The sequence below is a fragment of the Chiloscyllium plagiosum genome, unplaced genomic scaffold, assembly GCF_037043375.1.
Source record: "Chiloscyllium plagiosum isolate Xiang-an unplaced genomic scaffold, Cpla_swu_hap1 HiC_scaffold_6, whole genome shotgun sequence".
NCBI classification, from domain to species: domain Eukaryota; kingdom Metazoa; phylum Chordata; class Chondrichthyes; order Orectolobiformes; family Hemiscylliidae; genus Chiloscyllium; species Chiloscyllium plagiosum.
In genome coordinates this window covers 82,278,915-82,306,091 of record NW_028270144.1, presented here as the reverse complement: position 1 = coordinate 82,306,091, position 27,177 = coordinate 82,278,915, and the positions used below count along the sequence as shown (strand labels likewise).

Here is a 27,177-nt window from a genome sequence, read left to right as displayed (position 1 = left end):
AGGTAGAACAGTTTCTCAAGTCAGTTCAGCAAAACTGGTCACCTCATCAGAAATGGCTACTAGCCTGCAGAACTTCCAAGCCAGAGCATTTAGTTAAACATAGGTTAAGTTTTCAGAACTTTACACTGTCAAAAATTATATGCCATCAGAATTGAGAGATGTTCCTGCCAGCAAACTCTAAAAAGAATCTTTTTTTTTTTTTAAAAAAAAAGACAATGCTCCAAGAAAAAGAATTTGGGAAACGTCAGTAATGCAAAGATTTAAAAAGCTGAGACAGAGGTGATATTTCTCTGGAATTGAACCTCTGTAATGGGTAGCATTGGGGAACAGGTAGAAACTTTATTTTTGTTTCAAATTATATTTTTACCTTTTTAGCTGTCTTCTACATAGCTTTTTTTTTCCCCACCTATTTTGTAAAACTTACAGCCTGTTGTGAAAGAACATCCGCAGCCTCGTGTGTGAATGTGCTTCAGTGATGAACCACCATGTTATCCAACTGCAAAAAATTAAACTATCTATCAAACTAAGTTTCATTCCAGGATCTGACTTAGCCAGTATTACCAGCAGCTGGGATCATATCACAATTTAATCCAGTGATGAAGGAATGGAGGTAACTCTCAATTCAAAATGGTATGCAACTTGGAGGACAATATTAGATTACTTACTTACTGTGTGGAAACAGGCCCTTCAGCCCAACAAGTCCACACCGACCCGCCGAAGCGCAACCCACACAGACCCATTCGCCTACATTTACTTCTTCACCAAACACTACAGGCAATTTAGCATGGCCAATTCACCTAACCTGCACATTTTTGGATTGTGGGAGGAAACCGGAGCACCCGGAGGAAACCCACGCAGACACTGGAAGAATGTGCAAACTCCACACAGTCAGTCGCCAGAGGCAGGAATTGAACCCGGGTCTCTGGCGCTGTGAGGCAGCAGTGCTAACCACTGTGCCGCTCACATGGTGCTGATCACATGTTATTGCAGTTCTTAGTGATAATGGTAGAGTAATCCAGAATTCCAGGATAATGCTCTAGGGACATCAGTTCTACTCCCATCATGGCAGCTATGAAATCCGAATTCAGTTAATAAATCAGGAATATAAATCTAAAATCAGTGATGGCGTTGATGTCAACCATCATTGATGGTAATTTTCTTGTAGTTTTTTTTTTAATTCAGGGGATGAGGGAGAATTCCCTTCAAGAAGGGGGTGGTCTTGAATGCATGCACAGAAGTCCACCTGGTTCACTGCCATCCTTTAGGGAAGGAAAGCCACTACTCTAACCTGGTCTGGCCTTCATGTAATTCCAGTTTCACAGCGATATTACTGACATTTAACTGCCCTCTAAGAATACGTAGCATGCCAATCAATTCAAGGGTAATTTCATTCAGGAGATGGAGAACAGATGCAGGCCATGTTGGCAATGTCCACATCCCATAAAAGAATAAAGAAAAGAACTGCGCTACATTATACGTCTCTTCATTAAAATCAGAAAGTGAATAGTAGCCAGTAATGAAAAAAATCTAACACGGGCCGATTCATTCTTGTTGCTTAAAGTTTACAATGCTATTGGTTACAATACAGTATTGACCAAACGATCACTGGAAATATTGGACTGGAACCCTTCAGATGTTGACATAAGCTTTGCAAATTAAGAATGGAATACGTTTTATATCCAACTAACTTTAAATTTAAATCTTTGGGGAAAAAAAAGATAAAATGTGAACAAGTTGGCAGAAGTTTTGTTTGGAAACAGGATGATATACAATTTGTTTGCTTCAGATTTATATAAATAGGATTAGATTTCAGTCATTTTGACATAATTCCCTCTAATAAAAAACTGCTTTATTGGTAGTGATTTCCTTATCAAAATAGTGTTGCATTCTGTTTACATTTACAGCAATTAATACCATTTCACCATATATGTTTCTAGTATGCCTGTGCTTAATGTAGTAGATCAGCTTTGAAATACAAACCATAAGAGTACAGATTTGAATAGAAATTTATGTAGTGCCTGCTCACACCTCTCAAATATTGCTTGCTAATATCTCTCAATTGTGACAAAACACTTCACCAAAATTGAATTGCTTTGGAGTGACTACCATGATATGGGTAAAAACAGGAATAAAAATAAGTTGCGTGGCAAATTCATTTTAAATTTGATTTCCAGTTTTCAATATTAAGACTCCGAACTATGACTAGTAATTTCCCCCAACAATGAGAAAGAAACTCTGAGAAGATTATATGGTCACGCTTATAAAACTACTACTTCTCACTATGTAAATTACAAGAATTAATTTCAAGACTTCTAGTTTGGCTGTATTAATTGTGATTTCAAGCTCTGCATTGTTTTGAGTGCTTCCTCTCCTCTTCCAATTATTGGAATGGAAATAGGACACGAAAGATTCCATCTTGATGCTTACAGTTTGTAATGTTAGTGGTTATGGTGCAGTATTTGCCAAACACCGTGGAAATACTGGATTTCACTTACCAATTCAGCAGCTTAAATGTGAGATGTTGCACCTTGGTAAGGAAAGCCAGGACAGGACCCGTACACTTAATGGTGGGAGTCTTCTGTTTCAAAGGGTCCAAATGGTCCGCACCAACTAGATATCCTAAACTGATCTAAAGTTATAGTGTCATAGAGATATACAACACAGAAACAGACCCTTCGGTCCAACCCGTCCATGCCAACCAGATATCTCAACCTAATCCAGTCCCACCAGCCAGCACCTGGCCCACATCCCTATAGATCCATCTAGATGCCTTTTAAATGTTGCAATTATATCACCCCCTCCCCCCACCACTCCCTCTGGTAGCTCATTCCATACACCCTGTGTGAAAAAGTTGTCCCTTAGGTCTCTTTTACATCTTTCCCTTCTCACCTAAAACCTATGCCCTCTAGTTCTGGACTCCCCCACGCCAGGGAAAAGACTTTGTCTATCCATGCCCCTCATGATTTTGTAAACCTCTAGAAGGTCACCCCTCAGCCTCCAATGCTCCAGGGATAGTCCCATTTGCCTGCATTTGGCCCATATCCCTCCAAACCCTTCCTGTTAATGTATCCATCCAGATGCATTTTAAATCTTGTAATTGTACCAGCTTCCATTTCATCTGGTAGCTCATTCCATACATGCACCACCTTCTGCATGAAAAAGTTGCACCTCAGATCCCTTTCAAATCTTGCCAAACAAAGAGAACCAGGGGTGCAGGCTCACAGTTCAGGGGTGCAGGCTCACAGTTCCTTAAAAACAGAGTCACAGGTCAACAGGGTGACTTTTGGCATGCAGTGGTCCATGCAGTGAGTATAAAAGAGTTGAGATGACATGTTGCAATTGTACAGGACATTGGTGAGGCCACTTTTAGAATACTACTTTCAATTCTGATTCGGTGCTATAGGAATATGTTGTTAAATTTGAACGGGTTCAAAACAAGGATGCTTGTGGGATAGAGGATTTGAGCTATAGAGAGAGGCTGAATAGGCTAGGACATTTTTCCCCTGAAGGGTCAGAGGCTGAGGGGTGACCTTATAGGAGTTTAAAAAATGAGGGATAAGGTGACAGACGAAAGATTTGAAAGGAATCTTGAGGTGTAACTTTTTCATGCAGAAGGTGCTGCATATATGCAATGAACTGCAGAAGAAGTGGAGGCTGGTACAATGACAAGTTTTAAAATACATCCAGATGGATACATGAACAGGAAGGATTTGGATGGATGTGGGCCAAATGCAGGTAAATGGGACTAGATCAGTTTAGGATATCTAGTTGGTGTGGACAATTTGGACGAAAGGGTCCGTTTCTGTGCTGTGTAACTTTATGACTCAATCATATCACACAAGGCTGCCTCCTCAATTTAGAATAAACAGAAAGATACAATTAAGGCACAGAAGTAGGGCATTCAGCCTTTCATGCTGGTTTCACAATTCGTAAAATCATAGCTGATCAGGCTGTAACCTCAAATCCTCAGTCCTGTCCACCCCAATGATGTTTCACGCCCTTGCTTAACAAGTATCCATCCATAACAAACAAACCAGAAATTTGTGGAGAAGCTTGATCTTGAGTCCTGAAGCTAAGGTACCTAAGCAGAGGACAAGGTGCTGCTCCTCCAGCTTGCATGATGTACCTCACAGCCTTCCACACTCAACATCAAATTTAACCATTTCAGAGCAGGAACACCTCCTTCTCACATCTATTACCAACACCCCACAACCTGATGTCCTGTCATAAAATGGTTTGCTTTCAGCACAGCTAAGCTATTTTCAACTACTCAAGATCCCCACTATCACCTATCTTATCTTAGCTTCTTTCCTGGGTTACCATCAATAATCCCTTTGTCTGCCTCCCGCTCTCACTTGCTTCATCTCCACTTATCCTTTTGCCCTGCTCCCACTTCCTATCATCAGAATAATAACCACCTTTTGCGAGCTTTCAGTTCTAAAGAAAGGTCACTTAACCGGAAACATAAACTCTGCTTTTTCTCCACAGATACAGCCAAACCTGCTAAGTTTCCCTAGCAATTTCAGTTTTTGTTTGTTTCAGATTTCTGGGCATCTGCAGTTCTTTTGTTTTACTGAAGTATCTATCCATCTCGGTCTTAGAAATGTTCAAACATTCTCTGCAATAAAACAAAGAACTGCTAATGCTGGAAATCTAAAATAAAAACAGAACAACAAGAATAAGCCAGCATAGATTTAAAGTGCTGTGCAAACAAAGAAAAGGAGAACACAAGGAGAAAAATTTAGTCTCTCAGTGAGTTGTTAGGGTATGGAATTCCTGGAAATGTGGTGGACGCAGGTTCAACGGAGGTATTCAAGAAGGCATTGGATTTTCTTTTAGATAGTAGTAGGGGTATGAAGAAAGGCAGGTAATATACAAAGTGCCAGCACAATGTGCCAAATGGTGGCCCCTTCACTATAATAATTGTTATTAAGGCAACTTGCTCAGTACAAGTATTAGTCTAACAAATGCCTGAACTGCTTCCAACTCAACAACATCCTTCTGCCAATAGTGACCAATACCGTACACATTACTTCCAGCCCGCTTAAAGTTTTTGTAAACAAGTCAACACCAAATTAATTTAAGACAGAAAAATTGCAATAAGTCACAGAGATGGACTTACTTGGAAGATCAGTTCACACAAATAATAATGTAGAAGAAACAACACCTCTCCCAGAAATTGTTAAAAATAAAGCAAAAATCTGACCCCAGAATAAAAGTGTGACATTGTATTCATTCACGTCCACAAGTGATTTGATAAAAAGACTACAAACATGCGACCTCAAATGCTAGTTCACAGCCTTCTTAAAAGGGGAATGCCTCAAACAGAAAAAAGACATTCAAGTTTAACTAAGTTGTTGAGGAATGTGACTACTTTAAAAATTGATATTTTTAAGTCCTTCAAAAATATAAACAGTCAGGAAGGAAACAAAGACAGTTGGAGAGCATGTTTTGGGATATTCTGGTAAATCCTTTTTTTTTTAAACTTTCTGTTTTCACAAGTGCTTAAAAATGTGTAAGTTGTCATTTTTCTCACAATGCTTCTTAATGCTATTTGAATAGTAGCTATAATCTTAACTTACTTATGGTGGTGCTTCGTAAAATTAACTAGCAGCTAACCAACTACAAGAAATCTGCATAAAAGTTATACTAGCGTAAACATGACTCAAGTACAGTTAAAAAACAGGAATCAGGAAATGCTAAATGTGTGAGACAAACATCTAATTTTATTCCTTTACCTTAATATGAAGGAAAACCTTATCGTACTTACCGTCATTTCTTCAGCTTCAAAGCCAAAAACATTCCACTGTTTCACTGTAAGCAAGTCATGTTCATCATTGTCATCATCATCATCATTAAAAAACTGAAGCGTGACTGTTCCTTCATCCTTCTCAACTCCAGCATTTTGGTCTCTTGGATCTCCATCTTCACTAGCTTCTTGGTTTTTATCATACACACTTCCCTCAACAGCTTTTTCATCTTCAGTTTTCTCACTGGTCTCCATTTGGGAAGAGGGTTTGTGCTCCCTAAACTGAGTCTTAAAATCTTCCAATTCCTCATCAGTATCTGAAGCATCTTCCAGCAAACTTCCAGCCACATTATCGGTACCTTGTGCTACAACTCCTGCGCAAGATACCTGGTTCCCTTTTAGTGCTTTTTGAAGAAATCTAATTCGAGGAGCTACAGCAAGGCCTAGGGAGCTGCAATGAAAATAGATTTTACGTTTTTAAATAATTTACATAGAAATACATAAAATAAATAGCACATACAGGGGTGGCACGGTGGTTCAGTGGTTAGCATCACTGCCTCACGGCACCAGGGACCTGGGTTCGATTCCAACCTCGGGCGACTGTCTGTGTGGAGTTTGCACATTCTCCCCATGTTTGCATGGGTTTCCTCCCAGAATCCAAAGATGTGCATGTCAGGTGAACTGGCCATGCTAAGTTGACCATAGTGTTAGGTGCATTAGTCAGGGGTAAATGTAGGGGAATAGGTCTAGGTGGGTTACTCTTCAGAGGATCGGTGTGGACTTGTTGGGCCAAAGGGCCTGTTTCCACACTGTAGGGAATCTAACCTAAATACAAGGCACCAGACAAATCCATCCATACCGGCATTTATACTCCACTCTAGCTTCTTTCTTCATTAAAATGTATCAGGATAACACTCTATTCTTTCTTTCTCATGGACTTATCCAGCCACCCTTTAAATGAATTTATATTATTTACCTCAGCCACATTCTTCAGCGACAACTTCAACATTCTCAACTTTCTTTGGGTAAAGACATTTTATCCTAACTTTCCATTTGGTTTCTTGGAGGCTATTCTACATCAACAGCCTTTATGATGTTTGTCCTCACAAACCAAAATACACTTTCTGTCTGTTGTTTTTTTTTGTCTGTTTCTCAATTTTGAAGACCTTGATCAGGTTTTCTCTCAGCCTTCTTGTTTCTGTCAAACAGTGCACCTGACTATTTGTCCTTTCCTGGATCGGTATAAACTTAAACTTATTATGTAGTAGCATTCCAGCTAATCTTTTTTGCAACTTCTTCTATATTTCTATATCCCTTTTCCCAATGGAGATCAGAACTGCACAGTACTTAAAGCATGTGAACAAAATATCAAATGTATAATTAATTCAACAAAACTTAGCGAGTTGTATAAAATAAAATATCCATCACATCCATCAACTCTATATCTTTGTTGCAAATACCCACTTCTAGCCTTTCAGTTCCTCAGCATAAAATTCTCGTCCAACGCTCCAGTACAGTATTGAAGGCACACGTGGGAGCTGTTTTCAGATGAGACATTAAACCAAGACCTGTCTCATTTACTTGTAAAAGACCTAGAAATGCTGCCTGACTTGTCAAATATATTCACAATCTTTGTTCCTTAAATTTAATTTTAAATTAGACTTCAAATACTCCGCTGTTCAGAATGTTGAGGTTGCAACTTCTTTCCGTTTTTCCCAAATGTAGGTCAGGTAAATGTTTAGCGAACATTTATCCACTCAGAACTGAACAATAACTATAACATTTCCGAGGATATCATAAACAAGGAAGAACAGTAGAATTTACAGTCGGCTTAATACACTATAATCAATGTATCAATTTGAACAAATGGATTTACTTATTCCCTGTCGCATATTCTCACAGGATTTGTAAATGTTACACATTTTATCAAAAGTACTGAATTTTAAATACACAAAATGTTTTATATCAACATCAATTCTTTAACTTTCCACTACCAATTTGCTTTACTACACAAACTATTGCCTAGCTGATGTCTTCATAACCTCAAATCATTTACATTGCCTGGTGCCCAATTTACTTAGGTTTGAACTTGCAGCTAAAGTCTCGCTATTGAGAGATACATAAGATAATTATGGCTATGCCAGCAAAAATGAATGCTATCAATTTACCAATCTTCTACCATTCAATTCTCCTCACAAACATCAGAACCTAAAACCGCAGGGAAGCAAATTCAACAATAAATAACTACATGGATAAATAAATACATTCTCTCAGCAAAGTAAACCGAAGGAAAATGTTGTAAATACTATTCATGAATTCTACATTGATAGTGTCATGTAAGCATACTGACAAAGGGCAGCATTCTGCTACTTCAATTTTTTCTGCTGGTAAAACGGGAAAGAGGAATAACTAATTTCTATTTTTCAAAATGGCCTAAGTCACACACTGGTGTAACAAGTGCAGGTGTAACAATCAGTTATATGAGTTACAGATCAAACAAAAGAATAATAGCTTTCTGATGATACCAAATATGGAATCCTAGCAAGCAACAAAGAATTGGGCAATGGGTAAGATTCTTGGTAGTGTGGATGAGCAGACAGATCTCAGTGTCCATGTGTGTAGATCATTGCAAGTTGCCACCCAGGTTGATAGGGTTTTTAAGGTGCATGGTGTGTCAGCTTTTATTGATAGAGGCATTGAGTTTCAGGGCCATGGAGGTCATGTTGCAGCTGTACAAAACTATAGTGCAGCCGCACTTGGAGTGTTCCGTACAGTTCGGGTCGGCGCATTATAGGATGTGGAAGCATTGTAAAGGGTGCAGAGGAGATTTACCAGGATGTTGCCTGGTATGGAGGGAAGGTCTTATGTGAGAAGGCTGAGAGACTTGAGGCTGTTTTCATTAGAGAGAGGGGAAAGGTTGAGGAGTGACTTAATAAAAGCATACAAGATGATCAGAGGATTACATAGTGTGGACAGTGAGAGCCTTTTTCCTTAGAAGGGGATGGATAGCACGAGGGGTCATAGCTTTAAATTGAGGGGTGATAGATACAGGATAGATATCAGATGTAGGTTCTTTGCTCAGAGAGTAATAAGGATGTGGAACACTCAGCCTGCAACAGAAGTAGACTCGCCAACTTTATGGGCATTTACAAACAATACGGACAATAATGGAATAGTGTAGGTTAGATGGGCTTCAGATTGGTTTCACTGGTCAGTGCAACATAGAGGGCCGAAGGGCCTGTCCTGCACTGTAATGTTTTATGTTCTAAGAATGTATAAAATACACAGATGCATGAATGTGTAAGTGGAGTGAAACAGGAGACAACAAAAGAAAATATACCCAACATAATATTACAATTGCAGTAATGGAACAGAAAGACCTAGGTGAAAAAGGACACAAAAAGAAAATGTAATTCTGGAATTTCATGCATCAGTGTATTTAGCATATAAGCAAAAGCTGTCTTGTTAAATTTCTACAAGACATCAATTCAGCCACAAATGTCCTAGACATTCAAATAGGGAAGGATGTCCGTGCTGTGGAAAGATAATGAAGATTTACTACAATTTATAAAGGAAAAAGAAATTATACAGAAAGTCACTTTATGATTAAAGTGGGTTAAGTAAGAAGTTTTCAAGATTGTGAAAAATTTTGTAAATTTAAATATTATTTCTGTTGGTTGGCAAATTGGTAATGGGGACACAGACCGAAGATTAACATCACAGGGAGGGTTGGGAGATTGTGATTGCTAGGATCAAAATATATTTTTCCATGATCATTCCTATTACTACAACCTCTTTCTAAACTTCCTGACACAAAAAGCACAATTATAAACTGCAAGGCCTTAGCTCTCATCCTACCCATTCACCAAAATAATGGCAACTGGTTCCCACAACATAAATCATTCCTCTATAGTGAACATCTAATTCATTCACTGGAATGATAAGTTATATTTTTAATAGACACCTATTTTTAACCAACAGAAAGCTTCAGATTTATTACAAAAAGTAGCAAGCCATAGAGGAAGATGGAGGAGGAAAATAGGTAAAAATAGTCTCAAAATACTGCTACACTAAAATGGAAGCACAAATCATACTAACTAATAAAGATTCAACCTCAATCTTGTACAAAAAAAAACATTAAGCTGTACAAGATCAATCTGCAAGTGAAATTTAAATTTCTGCAGAAGAAACACTTAACCCTAACAATGTTCACCTATAGGTGACATTCAATATGTGGTGTTGTCCTTTGTAGCTGAATTTGGTCGCATTTTGTTCTAGCTAACGATACAGGCCACTTTTTGCCTATCTGCAACACAACACAAACTCAAAATATCACTTACAATGCATATTCTTTCAGTGGCATTGAGAAAACATCAAAGACATCTTTGTTCTTCATAAGGTAGACTGAACGGATATAGGACACATAGCACTGCAATAAAGCAAACATTTCAGACATTATAAACAAATTACAAAATAACAACATAATTAGAACTAAGACTTCAAAAGACTTAAAAGAATGATTTAGGAATTAAAAATAAAAACCGAAGTCCCTTTGACAAACAGAATTATGGGAAAACCCCTTAATACAAAGCTTCTCATTCCTTCCTTCCTACATTAAAGACCAGGTGTGAAAAGGATGGAAAGTTCTGGGCTCAGAACATCATCATGACAACACTACAACAAGGCCCACAACAACCATCAACCCACCCTTCAAGCATACTTTTGTCAAAGATATGGCATGAGAATGCTGCAATGGCCACAAACACTAAGGCTCGATGTCTTCTGGATAGTTTTTGTCCCCCACTTGATCATAAGCTTACAAAAATTAGACTAATGACAAAATGACACAGTTTTAAGCTAATGAAGCAACTTTGTGTGTGTTGTTCAAGGACACAACAAATCCGATCAAAGAGTAACCTAATTATTAGCATAATTCCAATGACACAAGAGAGAGAGAGAGCGCATGAGAGAGAAAGTGAGCGAAAAAGAGAGAAAAAAACTGGCAATTTACTGTATCCCTTAATGTGTTTACACAGACGAATGAAAAGTGTTAACAGTATACTTATAGTTGAAATGATCAGAAATCAAAAGACTCACTCGTTGTGCTCGTTCTTTCAGCTCTAGCTCTTGGGCTAAAAAAGCTTCCAGCTTTGCCTGAACATTTATTAATTTTCGTGGATTTATTCTGTTGAAAATGATTAAATAAATTATTTTTTAATTTGCTAACAACCCACTAAATCTTCAACAAAAATATTAAATGCCTATAAACTAAGCAGATGCAAAATCAATAGAGTCAAAAAGAAGATTCCAATTAAATTTTGAATTTTGTAATTAGTATAAGGACTGACAATAACAGCAGCAATTTAGAACATCTGGGCACAAAATATATATTTTGGTCAGTTTTAGCACTAAGTATGTGCTGCTTCACTGAAAATGAAAAATCTCAATCTTCAGCATGTTGAGATGAAACACAAAAGGAGAACAGATTTAGAGAAGAGAAGAAACACCATTTTCTTTCAAGGTTATCCTGATCCTTCGCCCTGGATAGCATACATCTATTTTCATTGTTCAATTTTCCACAAGGATATGATAATAAATATATGATCTATGATGTCAGCACAGGGTAAAGAGCTAAAGATTAAGGAATGCAATTTGAGAGATCAATGGAATGGCAATGTTTTAGGAAGGGAATTTCACAGCTCAAGGTATGGACAGCCAGAGGTACAAAGTTGTAAGTGGCCAGAATTAAAGAACAGAGATCTCAGATGTTTGTTGAGCAAGGGTAAGGAGGAATAAGGTTATGGAGGTCTTTTAAACACAAGGATTGAGAATCCACTGTTGGATCAAAAGCCAATGAACAAAGGGATGCTGGGGCAACAAGACTTGGCAACTGTTACATAATGGGTAACAAAGCATTGGATAAATTTTAGCTTATGGAAGAATACTGGAAAATTTGGAACAGAAAAATAACAGAAGCACAAAACCCAGCCGGGGCAGAGATGCGTACAAAGAGAAGTAGCTGACCTTTATGAAAGAGGAGATAGTGTGTTTGATTTTCAGTTCAGTGTAAAATGGGAGGGGCTCAGTTTGGATCAATTACACATCTGCATAAATTACATAATCAGCAAATTTAATAGCAAAATAAACAAATAATATTGTATAAAGCAAAGCAATCTCATCATATCAATTTATCAAGACCAAATATTTATAAGTTATCGCTCCAGCAGATTTTATATCTAAAAAGATTGGAAAATCTCTAATCTAAGGAGGGCTCCTGCCAAAGGAAACAATATGAAATTTGACAACCATCTCAAATGGTGTGCAACTAGACTGTACTGCCTTATTTTAGGAATATCTCCCTGCACTCTCCACCTGCTAAATCTTTTGTATCAATCAAACTGAAACAATCAGACTCAAGGAACCTCTCAGCTCAACACCATCTCATGAAATCTGCTTCAGCATGGCGAAACGACTACAGAAAACCTACTAAGTAATGCTTCAGATTTGGAAAGAAACAAATTAGTACTACCAAGACTACATGAATTTAAACTTGGAGGTAATTTTAAACTGCATATTTTATTTAGCATTCCATGTGTGAATCCATAACAATGAGGATGAAGAATTCCAAACTTATTTCAGATTTCCGTTTGAATGATAATGCAGCTTTTGTGACCCCACTTGGAAGATGCTTTATTCACAATAGCATACTTATCAACATCATGAGCCCTTTTCTTACAAAACAAATTGCTTCCTCGCCATGTGCAAACATCAATCTCTAAAATTTAAAAATAAATCCCAAAACCAGAATTATCAAAACTACGTCAGCAAACATCCATTTTTGAAACATTTCAAAGAAAGATCAAGTTTACTTAGCGCACTGTCTTCAACTTAACACCATTTTAGGCGGTGCAAATATTTATATATCATCTTATAATAGCCAAGTAGAATCACAGCTACAGTTTAGTTCTTGACCTTAATAAACTAAAAAAAATTACTTTATTGTGTTGACGGGGATTTTTTTATCCTCCAGCTGTTTCACCATGGCTTTCTCTTCAGATGGAAGTAATACTAACAATGCTTCACCACCTTCCTTGTACCTGAAATATTAAGTAGACATTGTGTTTAAATAATAATCTATACTTAGACTCACATCAACTGAATATCATAAATCAAAACAGCAACAATAAAACAAAAAGTTATCCTCTCCATTTCCCTTTTTACAAGTTAAAAAATGTGTTTATTTATAATGCACCTTATCCGTTCCAAGACACTCAAAGAACTTTACAAAAATAACATATCTACTATTAGCTGCTCTTCAATTTAATCAGCAGCCCATTAAATAATTAAAACCAAAGGCAAAGAACACAGCTAAATGGCATAAATTATTTTTGACATTAGTCTTACTACAAAACTGCAAATATTTCCAATGGGTTGGATCAACTCTGCTCATGCCAAGTTTCATAGAATAATGGCTGTTTGGGCATTCCACAGTTTTAAACTAACAGAAATTCCCACAGTTTAGTCATTTCAGTGGTCTCGGACATTATATTGCAGTTTAATATAATTCAATTATTCCTCACTGAATCAAAGATTTAAGACTGACTGAATGATCTGTCTTTAGGATCATGAGGTCATGTAAAAGGTAAACTATTTATTATACAATGCCACTATATTAGAGGTTCAGTGAAGGATAATAAGTAAATGCTATAATGTCTCAGACTACAAAGAGAAACATTGCAGGCACTCAGTTTTGTCAAATGATCTTAAACACCAACACTATCAGTACACAAACAGACAATTACAAAAGTCACAAAGTATATTCAAAGAAAGGCAGACATTTTCACAGAATAAAATTGTGACTGATAATGAAATAAGTATGCAAAAACAAATCACATCTATGATCACAGCAATATCCATCATAGAACAGGAAAATAAAACTCAATTTTATCTGTGAAAAGCAGCTCAAAGAATCCTCTTTATTTGCAAAAAAGAAAACATTGGTTATTAACCATACCTGTTAGCAGAGATAAAAACTGACAAAATTTCTTCAAATGTTGGCGAGAGAACTTAAGTGAAGCTTTACTGCTAGAGGTTCTAAATACCTGGTATCTACCTTAATTATTCCTCAGCTTCTTTTCAAAATAAGTTACAAACTTAAATCTTTAAATAATTCTCTTCTTTTCCCCTAACTGAGGAAAGTATCCACAAATTATTTAACACAATAAAATGAAAATACCGGATTCAAGATCAATCTTCTGCAATACATTCATGTTACAAATTTAGCTTTCATTCACTAAACCTGATGCAAATGTATGATTGATCCAAACTGTGTCCAATACTTGGCTGGACCAGTAAAATTCCTGACTTTTGACAAAGGCTATATTTGCATTAATTAATTATACTGGTGCGAAGAAAAACGCAAAACATGTTGGCAAGCAGGTCAACCAAGCTCATGCAGCAGGGGGCTAAAAACAAAGATGTTGAATAAAATAGCATAAATCAGACAGCAATTCTAAGAAACAGCATGCAATTAGGTGGAAACAGTAAATAAAGTATCTGTCAAATCAAGTTTGAAGTACATTTGTGAAAATGATGAGCTATAAGGGCAAATAATCATTTGGAAACATGAGATGATGAGGTCGTCACAGCAGAGCTCTCTTAGGAATAGTGCCCATAGCATCAAAATATTTAGTTATGAAGGACACAGACGAATCTAGAATGAAAATACTTTTCTACAAAATAAGGAAGGAGCAAGTATAGGTATACTGAAATAAAAGATTGCCAGACAACAAAACTTAGGAATGTGGTGAAAAGCAAAGACACAGGAATTTATTTAAAACATTGAGAACAGGTTGTGATACACACCAAATTAGGGCAAATCTAATTCAGTGCAAACAAGAGGGTATTAAGCTTTAGAAAGAAGAATGGGAAGAGACAATTCAAGCTTGCAATAAATTATTAAAGGGGATGCAACAACATATTGGAATTGGATACTTATGTACAGATCTTTGAAGGTGGTGGAACAGATTAAGAAACCTATTAATACAGATACAGATCTGAGATTTTATAAATAGAGGCAGTGTAGGATAGCATGGTAAACCAGCACTGCAGAAAAATCATGACCAACAAAAGGGTTCTAGTTGAGGCATTTGTAGACAAGCCATGGATCAGCCATCAGGCAGAGAGAAGACAATAAAGGTGAAGACAAAGAGGACAGAAACCATGAAATTATAATATATATTTATTAACACACTAGCTGGTCCCAGTTAGAGCGTGGTGTCCAATTCTGGGCATCACACTACAGTAGGACTTGAAGGTTTTGGAGAAGAAATCTACTGGAATGATTCTGGGGCTTAAGGATTAAATTTATCAAGACAGACTGCATAAACAGTCCTTTTTGTCTTTGCATGGCAAAAACGACTAAAAGGAAACTAGACAGAGGAGTTTAAAATTGCAACAGAGTCGGTGGAAAAAAATAGGACAACTTATTTAGCTATAGTTGGCACAGTAGCTCAGTGGATAACACTGCTGCCTCACAGTGCCACGGACCCAGGTTCAATTCCAGTCTCAGGCGACTGTGTAGAGTTTACACATTCTCCCAGTGTCTGCGTGGGTTTCCTCCGGGTGCTATGTTTCCTCCCACAATCTAAAGATGTGAAGATTCAGTGAACTGGCCATGCTAAATTTCCCATAGTGTTCAGGAATGTGTAGATTAGGTGTATTAGTCAGGGGTAAATTAGAGTAATGGGGAATGGGTACTCTTCAGAGGGTCGGTGTGGACTTGTTGGGCAGAAGGGCCTGTTTCCACACTGTATGGAGTCAAGAAGTCATCTCTCCCTTTGTTGACAGCATCACTCCACATGAACCAAAGAGCAAACTATGAACTACCACAGCCAAAAGTTACTGATTGAACTTGCATCACAATCAACTGAGCTAACCTGATCCCCCAGAATGGATAAAGAGAAACCTGTTTCCAATGGCTTAAAGCTCAACCACCAGGGATCACAGATAGAAGGAAAGGGCAAAAGAACCAGATCAAACATAAGAAGCTACATTCTTTTGTGAAGGTAAGGAGGAACTTGTTTACAAAATATGTGGCTAGGATTTAAAATATACTGCCTGCTGCTAGTGTGGAAAATAGATTCAATATCAACTTTAAAAGCAAACTGAATAAATATTCAATACTCAAAAGGAGATCAGGACAAACAGGATTGTTCTTCAAAAAAAAAAGCCAATGCAAAGTTCATGAGTCAAATAATCATCTTCAGAGACATTGTAATCGATAATTGTGGACTGTCATAGAGAAGTACAGCAAGGAAACAGACCCTTTGGCCCAACCCGTCCATGCTGACCAGATATCCCAACCAAATCTACTCCCACCTGCCAGCACCCGGCCCATATCCCTTCAAACCCTTCCTACTCATATACCCATCCAAATGCCTTTTAAAATGTTGCAATTGTACTAGCCTCCACCACTTCCTCTGGCAGCTCATTCCATACATGTACCACCCTCTGTGTGAAAAAGTTGCCCCTCAGATCTCATATCTCTCCCCTCTCACCCTAAACCTATGCCCTCTAGTTCTGGACTTCCCCACCCAAGGGAAAAGACTGTCTTTTTATCCAATCCATGCCCCTCATGATTTTATAAACCTCTATAAGGTCACCTCTCAGCTGCCGATGCTCCAGGGAAAACAGCCCTCGCCTATTCAGCTTCTCCTTATAGCTCAAATCCTTCAACCCTAGCAACATCCTTGTAAATCTTTTCTGAACCCTTTCAAGTCTCACAACATCTTTCCGATAGGAAGGAGACCAGAATTGCATGCAATATTCCAACAGTGACCTAGCCAATATCCTGTACAGCCACAACCTGACCTCCCAACTCCTATACTCAATACTCTGACCAATAAAGGAAAGCATACCAAACACCTTCTTCACTATCCTATCTACCTGCAACTCCACTTCAAGGAGCTATGAACCTGCACTCCAAGGTCTCTTTGTTCAGCAACACTCCCTAGCATCTTACCATTAAGTCCAGCTAAGATTTGCTTTCCCAAAATACAGCACCTCGCATTTAACTGCTTTAAACTCCATCTGCCACTTCTCAGCCCAATGGCCCATCTGATCAAGATCCTGTTGCAATCGGAGGTAACATTCTTCGTTGTCCACTACACCTCCAATTTTGGTATCATCTCCAAACTTACTAACTGTACCTCTTATGCTCATATTCAAATCATTTATGTAAATGACAAAAAGAAGTGGACCCAACATCAATCCTTGTAGCACTTCACTGGTCACATGCCTCCAGTCTGAAAAACAACCCTCCACCACCACAACCACCCTCTGTCTTCGACCTTTGAGCCAGTTCTATATCCAAATGTCTAGTTCTCCCTGCATTCTGTGAGATTGAACCTTGCTAACCAGTCTCCCATGGGGAACATTATTGAACACCTAACTGAAGTCCATATAAATCATATCTACCGTTCTGCCCTCATCAATCCTTTCAAAAAACTCAATCAAGTTCGTGAGACATGATTTCCCATGCACAAAGGCATGTTGATTTATCACTAATCAGTCCTTGCCCTTCCAAATACATGTACATCCTGTTCCTCAGGATTCCCTCCAACTACCTGCCCACCAATGACGTCAGGCTCACTAACCAAAGTTCCCTGGCTTGTCCTTACCACCTTTCTTAAACAGTGGCACCACGTTAGCCAACCTCCAGTCTTCCAGCACCTCACCTGAGACTATTGATTATACAAATATTTCACTCAGAGGCCCAGCAATCACTTCCCTAGCCTCCCACAGAGTTCTAGGCTACACCTGAAAGGTCCTGGGGATTTTTCCACCTTTATGCGTTTCAAGACATTCAGCACTTCCTCCTCTGTAATATGGACGTTTTTCAAAATTGCACCAACTATTTCCCTACAGTCTATATCTTCCATGTCCTTCTCCACAGTAAATGCTGATACAAATACTCGTTTAGTATCTCCCCCATTTTCTGCAGCTCCACACAAAGGCCATCTTGCTGATCTTTGAGGGGCCCTATTCTCACCCAAGTTACCCTTTTGTCCTTAATGTATTTGTAAAAACCCTTTGGATTTTCCTTAATTCTATTTGCCAAAGCTATCTCATGTCCCCTTTTTGCTCTCCTGATTTCCCTCATAAGTATACTCCTACAGCCATTATACTCTAAGGATTCACTCAACCTATCTTGTCTGCACCTGTCTTAACCAAACCCTCAATTTCTTTAATCATCCAGCGTTCCCTGTGCCAACCAGCCTTCCCTTTCACTCTAACAGGAATATACTGTTTCTGGACTTTCGTTATTTCATTTCTGAAGGCTTCCCATTTTCCAGCCGTCATTGTCAAGCATTTATTCTCACTTGCTGTATAAATTAATATCCACATTCATCTACAGGTAAGGTGCATTAGTCAGGGGTAAATGTAGAGTAATAGGGGAATAGGTCTGGGTGGGACACTCTTCAGAGGGTCGGTGTGGACTTGCAAGGCCAAAGGGCCTGTTTCCATACTGTAGGGATTCTATGATTCTATATGCTAATGCATCTTGTCTGCAGATCAAATATGCGACAAAGGATTGATGAGATCAGTTTCTAGGACACAGCACCGAGATCATCCCACAATCAAGACAAGCACTGCACCACTTCCATTCAATAAATTTTGGGGGAAAGAAAACAGGCTGAATCAAAATTATATCATTTTGAATTGGATTAGATTAGAACAGTCTAATATAATATAATCTGATACAAGGGATGATCAGGAAGCTCTTGTGCTTCCCCATTTCCTTCATCTAGCTCGATAGTGGATAAAACATTTTTTTACAAAATGTTTTCATTGCTGTTTAACCCAAAACTTATAAGATTTATCTAGTTCCACTTTAGCACTGACCAATGACAATATGCATTTATATAGTCCTTTCAATACAGTAAAATATTGGCAAGGCATTTCGTAGTCTGGTGATCAAACAAAATTTAGATAAGCCACATGCAATATTAGAAGAGGCAACTGAAAGCTTATCAAAGAGATAGGGTTTAAAATTTATGGTGGCGAAATAAAGATTGGAGTGCACAAGAAGCCAGAATGTTGTGGTCAGAAATCTCAGATGCTGGGAGGAGTGGAGGAGGTTAAAGATTATTTTGGAGAACAGGGGAAATTAGAGTAGAAGCATGTAAATTTTAAAATTAAGTAGATAATTAAGGTGAAATACAACTAGTTCATTTATAATCACAAGAAAATAAAATAGTTTGTACAGTGGTGCACCAAAATTATACAAAAACACCCATCTAGCTCACTAATGTCCTTCAGGGAAGGAAACCTTTTATCCTTACCTGATCTGGCCTACATGCAACTCTGCCATAAGGTAAGAAATGAGAATGCTTAGTGTTGACTGTGGAATGTTCATGTCCAAAAGCAGCAGGATTTGAATTATATTCAGACTTGGGCTAACAAGCACCAAGCAATGACCATCTCCATTCAACAAGGAAGAATTTAACCATCAACTGTTGACATTCAAATGCATTGTTATATACAAACAACATCTTGAGGATTACCATTGATCAGAAACATATTTGGATTAGCGATATAAATATTGTGACCAGAAGAGCAAGTCAGAAACTTGGAATCCTGCAGCGAGTAACTCATATCCTTACTTCCCAAAGACAGCCTACCATCTACCAGACACAAATCAGGAGTATGACAGAACACTCCTCACTTGTCTGAGTGAGTGCAGCTCTGACAATACTCATGCAACGTAGCCCTATCTCAGAAAAAGTGACATACTTGACTTGCACCATATCGACAAATATCATACCCTCCAACTCTGACACAGTGTAGCAGCAGTGCTTACCAACTGAAGATGCACTGCAGCCATTCACCAAAGCACCTGAGACAGCACCTTCCAAATCCATGACCACTAACATCTAGAAGGACGAGAACAGCAGGTACATGGGAACACAATCACCTACAGGTTCCTACCAAGCCACTCATCAGCCTGTCTTAGAAATATTTTGCTGTTCCTTCAATGTCATTGGGTCAAAATCTTGGAACTCCCTCCCTGACTGCACTGACACCAAATGGATTGCAGTGATTCAAGAAGGCAGTTCACCACCACCTTCTCAAGGGTAAGGAACGACAGGTAATAAATGTTAGCCCATCCAGCAATGACCACATCCCACGAATGGAAAAAAATACCCATGTGGAACTGCTCACTGAAAAGATCTAGGACGCCATTCAGTTCAAGAGCAATTAGAAGTCAGCAACAAATGCTGGTCAGCTACTCTCACTTTCCATGAAGGAATAATAATAAAAAATTATTAAAATTCACTTGCAGGATGTGGGCATCACTGGCTAAGGCAACAGTCATTGCCCATCTCCAAGTTGCTCAGAGAGTCAACCACATTACTGTGGGTCTGGAGTCACAAATAGGCCAAACCAAGTAAGGACAGGAGTTTCCTTCCATAAAGGGGCATCAGTGAACTAGGTAGGTTTTCTTGAAAATCGACAATGGTTTCATTCGACTTTTAATTCCAAGTTTTTATTGAATTCAAACTCCATCATCTGCTACAATTTATTTAGAAAATATTTATCTGTGAAATTAAACTTTGAAGCACACATTTTCACGTTAAAAAATTAGATCTGTTTTGCATTCTATTCAATTTTTACATGAAAATTTTCAACTATTAGATACAATGGTCTTCTTGCAAACTTTTCTACACCATTCCTTTCAGATACATCCTTTTTTCAGGTACAACACTCTTATTTTTTCAATATTGTACCTAACTAATTTTTTTATGCCTAGTGTCAAAACAGTATTCCAATAAAGGAAGAAATTCCTCCCAGATTAGTTACCAAATACATTCAAAAATTACAACTTGCAAATACTATGGAGATATGTCTTACTCTGTTGATTTGTTAGAATTTCAGCTACAGTTTGCTCTGCTACAAAGCAACAGTCATGTTCCTCTGCAATCTCTCACTATAGAAAATCGCACTGTAGAAGATTGCAAATAAAAATAACACTATATCTGTTTAGTAGGAGGTTTGCTTTATCCAAACAATATCCACAATTTGTCAAGCATGTTACAGCCAATGCGTGCTGATGAAACACACGTTATGGCAGAAGGACCTGTACTCTTCCTATCCGGAAATATCAAAGTTTAGTGACATGCATCACTAAAATAAAACTTGTGCTTATTCACCATGCAGAAGTATGCTATTTCATACACAGCAAGTTGGGTGAATAGACAATGACTTATGCAAATCAGTAATTTGTTCATTACAGTAGAACCCCCCCCCCCATCAGCAAATTCAGTTTCTGCAGTTTCTGTTATCTGCGGTATCTGATTCAAAAATATGTTTAACGATTTAAACCACATTTCAAAAATCTATGACTCAAGAATCACAATGGTAATAAATGACAGAACAGGCTGAACAAGCCACGTGGCCTACTCTTTCTATTTCTTTAGTTCTTTATATTCTTAAAGTAACAATTTTGCTTTTAAGATATAAAATTATTAAGCTGCTACTAGCTGATGACTCACAATGATTTTCTTCTCTGGTTTGAAGTGGTCATTTCATGATTCATCATGTAATTGTTTTTACTTTGATACAATGGTTTGTGCAGCTTTAAAGTACTGTGGCTATTTAATTCAAGCTTTACTGTCATACTTGCCATTCTATCAAATGCATGATTAAATTATAACCTTATTACTCGTACCCAACCTCCATAATCTTCTAAGTATTTAACATCAAATTCAGGTTTCTTTTTGCAATAAATTTAATCTTCAAGCACTTTGATACAATTATGGAAATTTCCCTTAGGCCAGCAAATAAAACAGCAAATGATTAGCTGCATTAAACCTGGTGGCTCTGGCAATATTTATTTAGTGTTTTGACAAGCTTAAGAGCTGAAGCATATGAATGGAGCTGACTATTTAATAAAAAGGAGCGAGCTTTCTGCTCTTGCTTCTCAGTTACTGTCTTTTCGTTCCAATCAGGATTTTTAAGTACCACTGTTCTGGCAGTTCATCATTTCAGTTTTTTTAAAAGGTACTTATGGTAGCTGAAGAGAGTTTAGAAAATAACAAGGATCACACGAATCACTTAACTTTTCCTATTGTGTGATCTTTGATTTTAACTGGCTCTTTAAATCACTTGATTAAATGTGTTTGCAGTAATATATTCTCTCATTTCTTTTCGTCACAGGATTTTGGGTTCACTTCCATGTTCTGAAACTTAGAAACTTCAAAGAGCAAAACTAAACTGTATTTTCAACAACATTTGAGAGTTTAGTGGAGATGGCAGTCGACTCCTTTAATCTTTCAATTCAGAAAGTACTGAATGAATTTACTCCAGCAGTTTCCAAAGAAGAGAAATCAGTTGCAGCCAAATAAATTTACTTATCTGTGTCGGATGTTACTGTGAATGGTGTGCGGTTTGACTTGGTAGCTATTTAAAATGAAAACAACTTTTAAAAGAAAAGTCTGAATGAAAATGCACATTAAAAGACAATTCAAGAGGGATCAAATGATTGTGTTTGGAATTCCCTGTACCATGTCCAATTTTTCAGATTAAATGTGGCTGTTACACCTTACAATTTTCAATTTACTTCAGCAATGCAAATTTAACGCTTACATTGTCAACTTTAGTGCCCATTATATCTACCCACAGAATCTAACATTTTATGTATGTTTTAGAGTTAGAGTTAATGAGCTAAATTAAGTGGAGAAGAAACAGGTCAGCCTTTCCTTAATTAATCAAACCTGTAAGGCATGGAAAATGTAGGGGAGTGGCACCAGGTGAACTGTCCTTGCAGAGCGCTGGCACAGAAACAATTGGTTGAATGGCCTCCTTCTGTATTACAAGACCTCAGAGTCTATAAAAACTCCTCATTGGGTTATAGAATGGAAATTAATTGAACCAGGTTGAGCAGATGTAATTTGGTCTCAAAGAACATATTTTGTTTATTTAAAAACTTCAAGTTTGAAATTATAAAATTGTAACCAAGAAATTAAGTAAAGTTTACCTGTTCAATAAATTTTAAAAAACTAAATTAAGTTTTGGAAGTAATGTCTAAACTAAATACTAAAACCTTAAACATTAACATCCTCATTCTAATTAATACAAGTTAATTTTCAGCAGGCTTACTTTCATTGCATAGTTCATAACCAGGAAGTTCTGTTCATTCACACTATTTTTGGTTCCTTTTGCTACTCTAGATAGTAATACATAATGCTGGAAATACGAAAACCATTCAAATTTGCAATATAAATAAACATTCATTACATCGAAAAGAAATTAATTTTTCCAGTTAGCAAAGAGAAAATGTAGGATCCTTTAAAAATAAATTGGACACTTTGATCCATAATTTTCCAGTTAACATTCATCACATCCACTCAAGCAACCCATACAATAAGAATTCACCAGAGAATGATAAGATATTTTGATATGCATAGTTGCACATTATCACATACCTGGCTGTCCTCCCTACTCTATGAATGTAAGTATTAGCATCCTCTGGACAATCCAACTGAAGAACCCAATTCACAGCAGGGAAATCTGGAAAGAAAAATAGTCAACTCAAACAGCTTCATAAATAATCCATCCAGACATATATTTCAGTTATGCAAAGTGAAGCCATTATTAGAAAGCTTAAAACATTCTCAACATTCTTATCACAAGCATACAGTTCCAGAGTTTTCAGTCACAAGTGAAGGAACTGCATTTGCTTTTCATTCAACTGTCAGCTATCCAGAGAATTTACACAGACTTTTAAGCATAGACTTCCTGTCATCAGGCATCTAATCCAGCAGTTCACCCTCTGCAGGATACTTGCGAGTGGGGCAAGAAACAATGAGGCCCCTCAAACACTTAGGCTGAGCGACCTCACAGAGAAATGCAAGTCTAAACCAAGAAGTATAAATTAGAAGCAGAAAAGGGAATAAAGACTGGTAAAGAAAGCAGGAATTAACAGAGATAAAAACACAATGAAACTGAAACAAAACAAAAAACTTCTGCTGGGAAATCTGCAAAAAAATTTTAAAAATTAAATTCTGAACATGAGACAATACACAGGTTCAGGTATCCTTTATGCATGCACCTGAAAATTTTTGAAAACCGAAAAGCTGAAAGTTTTTTCAGAAATGGACCTGAGCAGACCTGTAGACATGCTGATTTTGGGTCTGAACAGGCCTAAGTGGACTTAGCGAGTTTGGAGAAGATTTGTAGCTCAAGTTGAGGTTCTCTATGTAGTTTTGCTCGCTGAGCTGGAAGGTTCACTTCCAGACGTTTAGTCACCCTACTATGTAACCTCTTCAGTGGGCCTCCAGGCGAAGCACCGTACATGATTCCTGCTTTCTATTTACAGGGGAACCTCAATTATCCGAATACCAATTATCTGAAAATCAGATTATCCCAAGGAGAGGTCCCGATAGAAACATGACATCAGACGTGTTTTCAACAGTGATTGTGTCTTTTGTTTACAGTGATTAAACAGACACAGTCTCCAAATGACTAACCTCCTGCCCTCTCTCCCCACACTTTCCCTGGAGTTCTACAGAGGGGTGTACCCTAACCACCCCCCTCCCCGCTTCCCAGGAATAATCTCTCCAACATTGTCCTGTGCAGGGCAAACATGGAACCAGTCAAGAATTTGCAGTAAAAGGTTGTGCGTGGCTGTGGCTGTGTCTGTGCAGTATTTGGAGGCATACCTCACAAAAGGCAGCAGCAGCAGCCTTGTTGTTGGTGTCCAATCCAGATGGCCCAGAAAGGGGCCGGGGGTGGACGGGCTTGGGGGCGGGGACGGGGGTTGGACCAGGATTTGTGGGGGGGGGGGGGGAAGAGAGTGTTGGACCGGGCTTGATGGTTGGGGTGGGGGGTGGGAAAGCAGGGTTTGACCAGGTTGGGGGTGGGGCCTTGCGCACTGTGCTGCTGCAGTCTCCTGAATAGGGAGCAGTCTTTAGAACTCCGAGCCCCAAAGGAAAGGCATTTCATCGATTTTCCGAATAACCAATTATCCAAATGAAAAAGTGCCCGCCCATTACATTCGGATAATCGAGTTTCCACTGTATATGTTTGGGTTTCTTTGGGTTGGTGATGTCATTTGCTGTGGTGACGTTATTTTCGGTGATGTCATTTCCTGTTCTCTTTTCTCAGGGGGTGTTAGATGCAGTCTAACTCGATGAGTTTGTTGATAGAATCCAACCGGAACTCTATCAACAAACAGACTTAGACTGCATCTACCACCCCCTGAGAAAAAGAACAGGAAATGACATCACCACAGGAAATGGCATCACCAACCCAAAGAAACACAAACATATAAATACAAAGCAGGAATCATGTACAGTGCTTCACCTGGAGGCCCATTGAAGATGTTACCTATTGGGTGACGAAACATCTGGAAATGAACCTTCCAGCTCAGCGAGCAAACCTACATCCAGGCATAAGTGGACCCGAAAAGCTTGCAGTTTAACCCCAGAAGCCTGAACTCAATATGTCTACAGGTCTATTCAGGTTCATTTGGGTTATGTGTAAAGAAAACTTCACTTTTAAGCCTGTTGCAGCCAACCAAAGTATTTTTCCAAAAGGCACGAATAAACCCGAACACACCTACGTGATAAGTGTAGTAACAAATTGCATAAAGAATAGTAAATGCAGAGAAAATGAAAAAAAAATGTTTATGAAAAACCTGATGGAATCAGAAAAGATAATGTGAATCCAGTCTCAAACAGACGAGGGTACAACAAACTCAAGAGTTAAATGAATACTTTGTTTTTGGTTGAGAGATCATTAGTAAAAAGGTTTTAGAGAGTAAGGTAAGTGATTTCAAAATACAAAAATATCCTTTACCTCTAAATGTCCATCATAAAGTTTTTGGATAAAGAATTCCTAAGCTGTACTTCGAAAATAATCCATCTATCACCTTCAGGTTTACTCATTTAATCTATTTCTGTCTATTTGTGGACCTCTCAGCTTACATTCTCACCTAGCTCTATATTATTCACAACCTTAAGAGCACTGCCGTCTCATTGTCCAAGTTGTTAACATAGATGGTAAACACTTGAGACCCCAGCAGTCATTGTCATTTAGGAATCATGACCAGGAAACTCCATCTCTGCAGCTGTTTCTTTTAGAACTCAGGGATCAGATCTCTCGGATCAAACCTAATGGTTTGTCAGATTTAGGCCATCAAGTTTCTCAAACACTTTTACTCTGCTGTGATCTTTTCCAGTTCTGTACTTGCCGATGTAATCAAATAAATTAAATCAACACTCAAATCAGGGTCACAAAGTTTAGTGCATTACCAAAACATGTCAATCATAGGAAATTCACTATAATCCAGCCAACTAGGGGTAAAATAATCTCGGATGAAAACATCAGCGTTTTACAGATAACAAGCAGAAGCACAAAAGCTGTTCCATTTTGGTTATCATGGTGTGAACAGGAGAACTGGGAAGGAGGAGATTATTGGAGGGGTTAAAGTAGAAGAGAAATTGAATACATGCATGAACAAACACAAGGGAGAAAATAATTTGAGTGAACAGTATTGAGAATACAATATTGGGAATTATAAAAACTAGCCTTTCAAAAGCCCAACAGCTAAGAAAGAAACTTCAATCAAAGACTGAAATTGTCTTATGCTTTTATTCATACCCAGTCCTCGAGCAGCAATATCTGTTGCAAATAATAAAGCAGCTTTTTTTCTGCAAAAGTCATTGTAGACCTCAACTCGTTTCATCTGCTGTTGCTTGCCGTAAAGAGCAAGAATTGGAATACCAGGGCGTAGACGACAAAATACATGGAATAGATACTGGACCTAATATATAGAAAAAGAGTGGATGACTCAATAAATTGTCAAATCCCAAAGCACTACTATTCGAAAATGTTAATTCTGATTTGCATTTTGTGAACTGAAAGCTGAAAAATACAAATTTTTTAAAATTTCAATGTAAGGATAGCAGGCGGGCTCCTATCAAACAACATTTAAATAACTCAGGCCAACAGTTAAACAAATATATCCTTCACCCCCAAACATGACTATATCCATGCTTGCAATGTGTTGCATTTCTTCAAACCAATCACTCAATGCAGTAAACTGCACAATCCTAAACAATTCTAACACATGAATGTTTGGTGCTTTATTTTAATTAAAAAGTCAAACTATGCAAACATGCAGCTTCAAGCTTCACATTATTCAAACAATAAACCAACTCTAATTCTTACCCCATTTAAATTCAGAACTACAAAAATCTCTTTAAACAGAAAATGTCAAAAACATATAAGTAAAAACAACCCTGACTAAATGTCCATGACAAAGGCAACTTCCTCTAGAAGACATTTTATAATAGATTAAATTTCTTTTAATTACACGGGAATTTCAGAATTTTAAACCAGCATTTTGGAATTATATTCCT

General features: G+C 37.9%; 1 protein-coding gene across 1 annotated transcript in view; it reads right to left on the bottom strand.

Moving 5' to 3' along the window:
* The window catches only part of ddx10 (DEAD (Asp-Glu-Ala-Asp) box polypeptide 10), a 217,940-nt gene that overhangs the window by 157,303 nt on the left and 33,460 nt on the right, over positions 1-27,177 (bottom strand). The window contains exons 8-13 of the mRNA XM_043691863.2: positions 26,417-26,579; positions 23,239-23,323; positions 12,745-12,846; positions 10,847-10,934; positions 10,090-10,178; positions 5,771-6,200 (exon numbers count right to left, since the gene is read on the bottom strand). Coding sequence (XP_043547798.2) covers positions 5,771-6,200; positions 10,090-10,178; positions 10,847-10,934; positions 12,745-12,846; positions 23,239-23,323; positions 26,417-26,579 — 957 coding nt within the window. The remainder of the gene's footprint in view (positions 1-5,770; positions 6,201-10,089; positions 10,179-10,846; positions 10,935-12,744; positions 12,847-23,238; positions 23,324-26,416; positions 26,580-27,177) is intronic.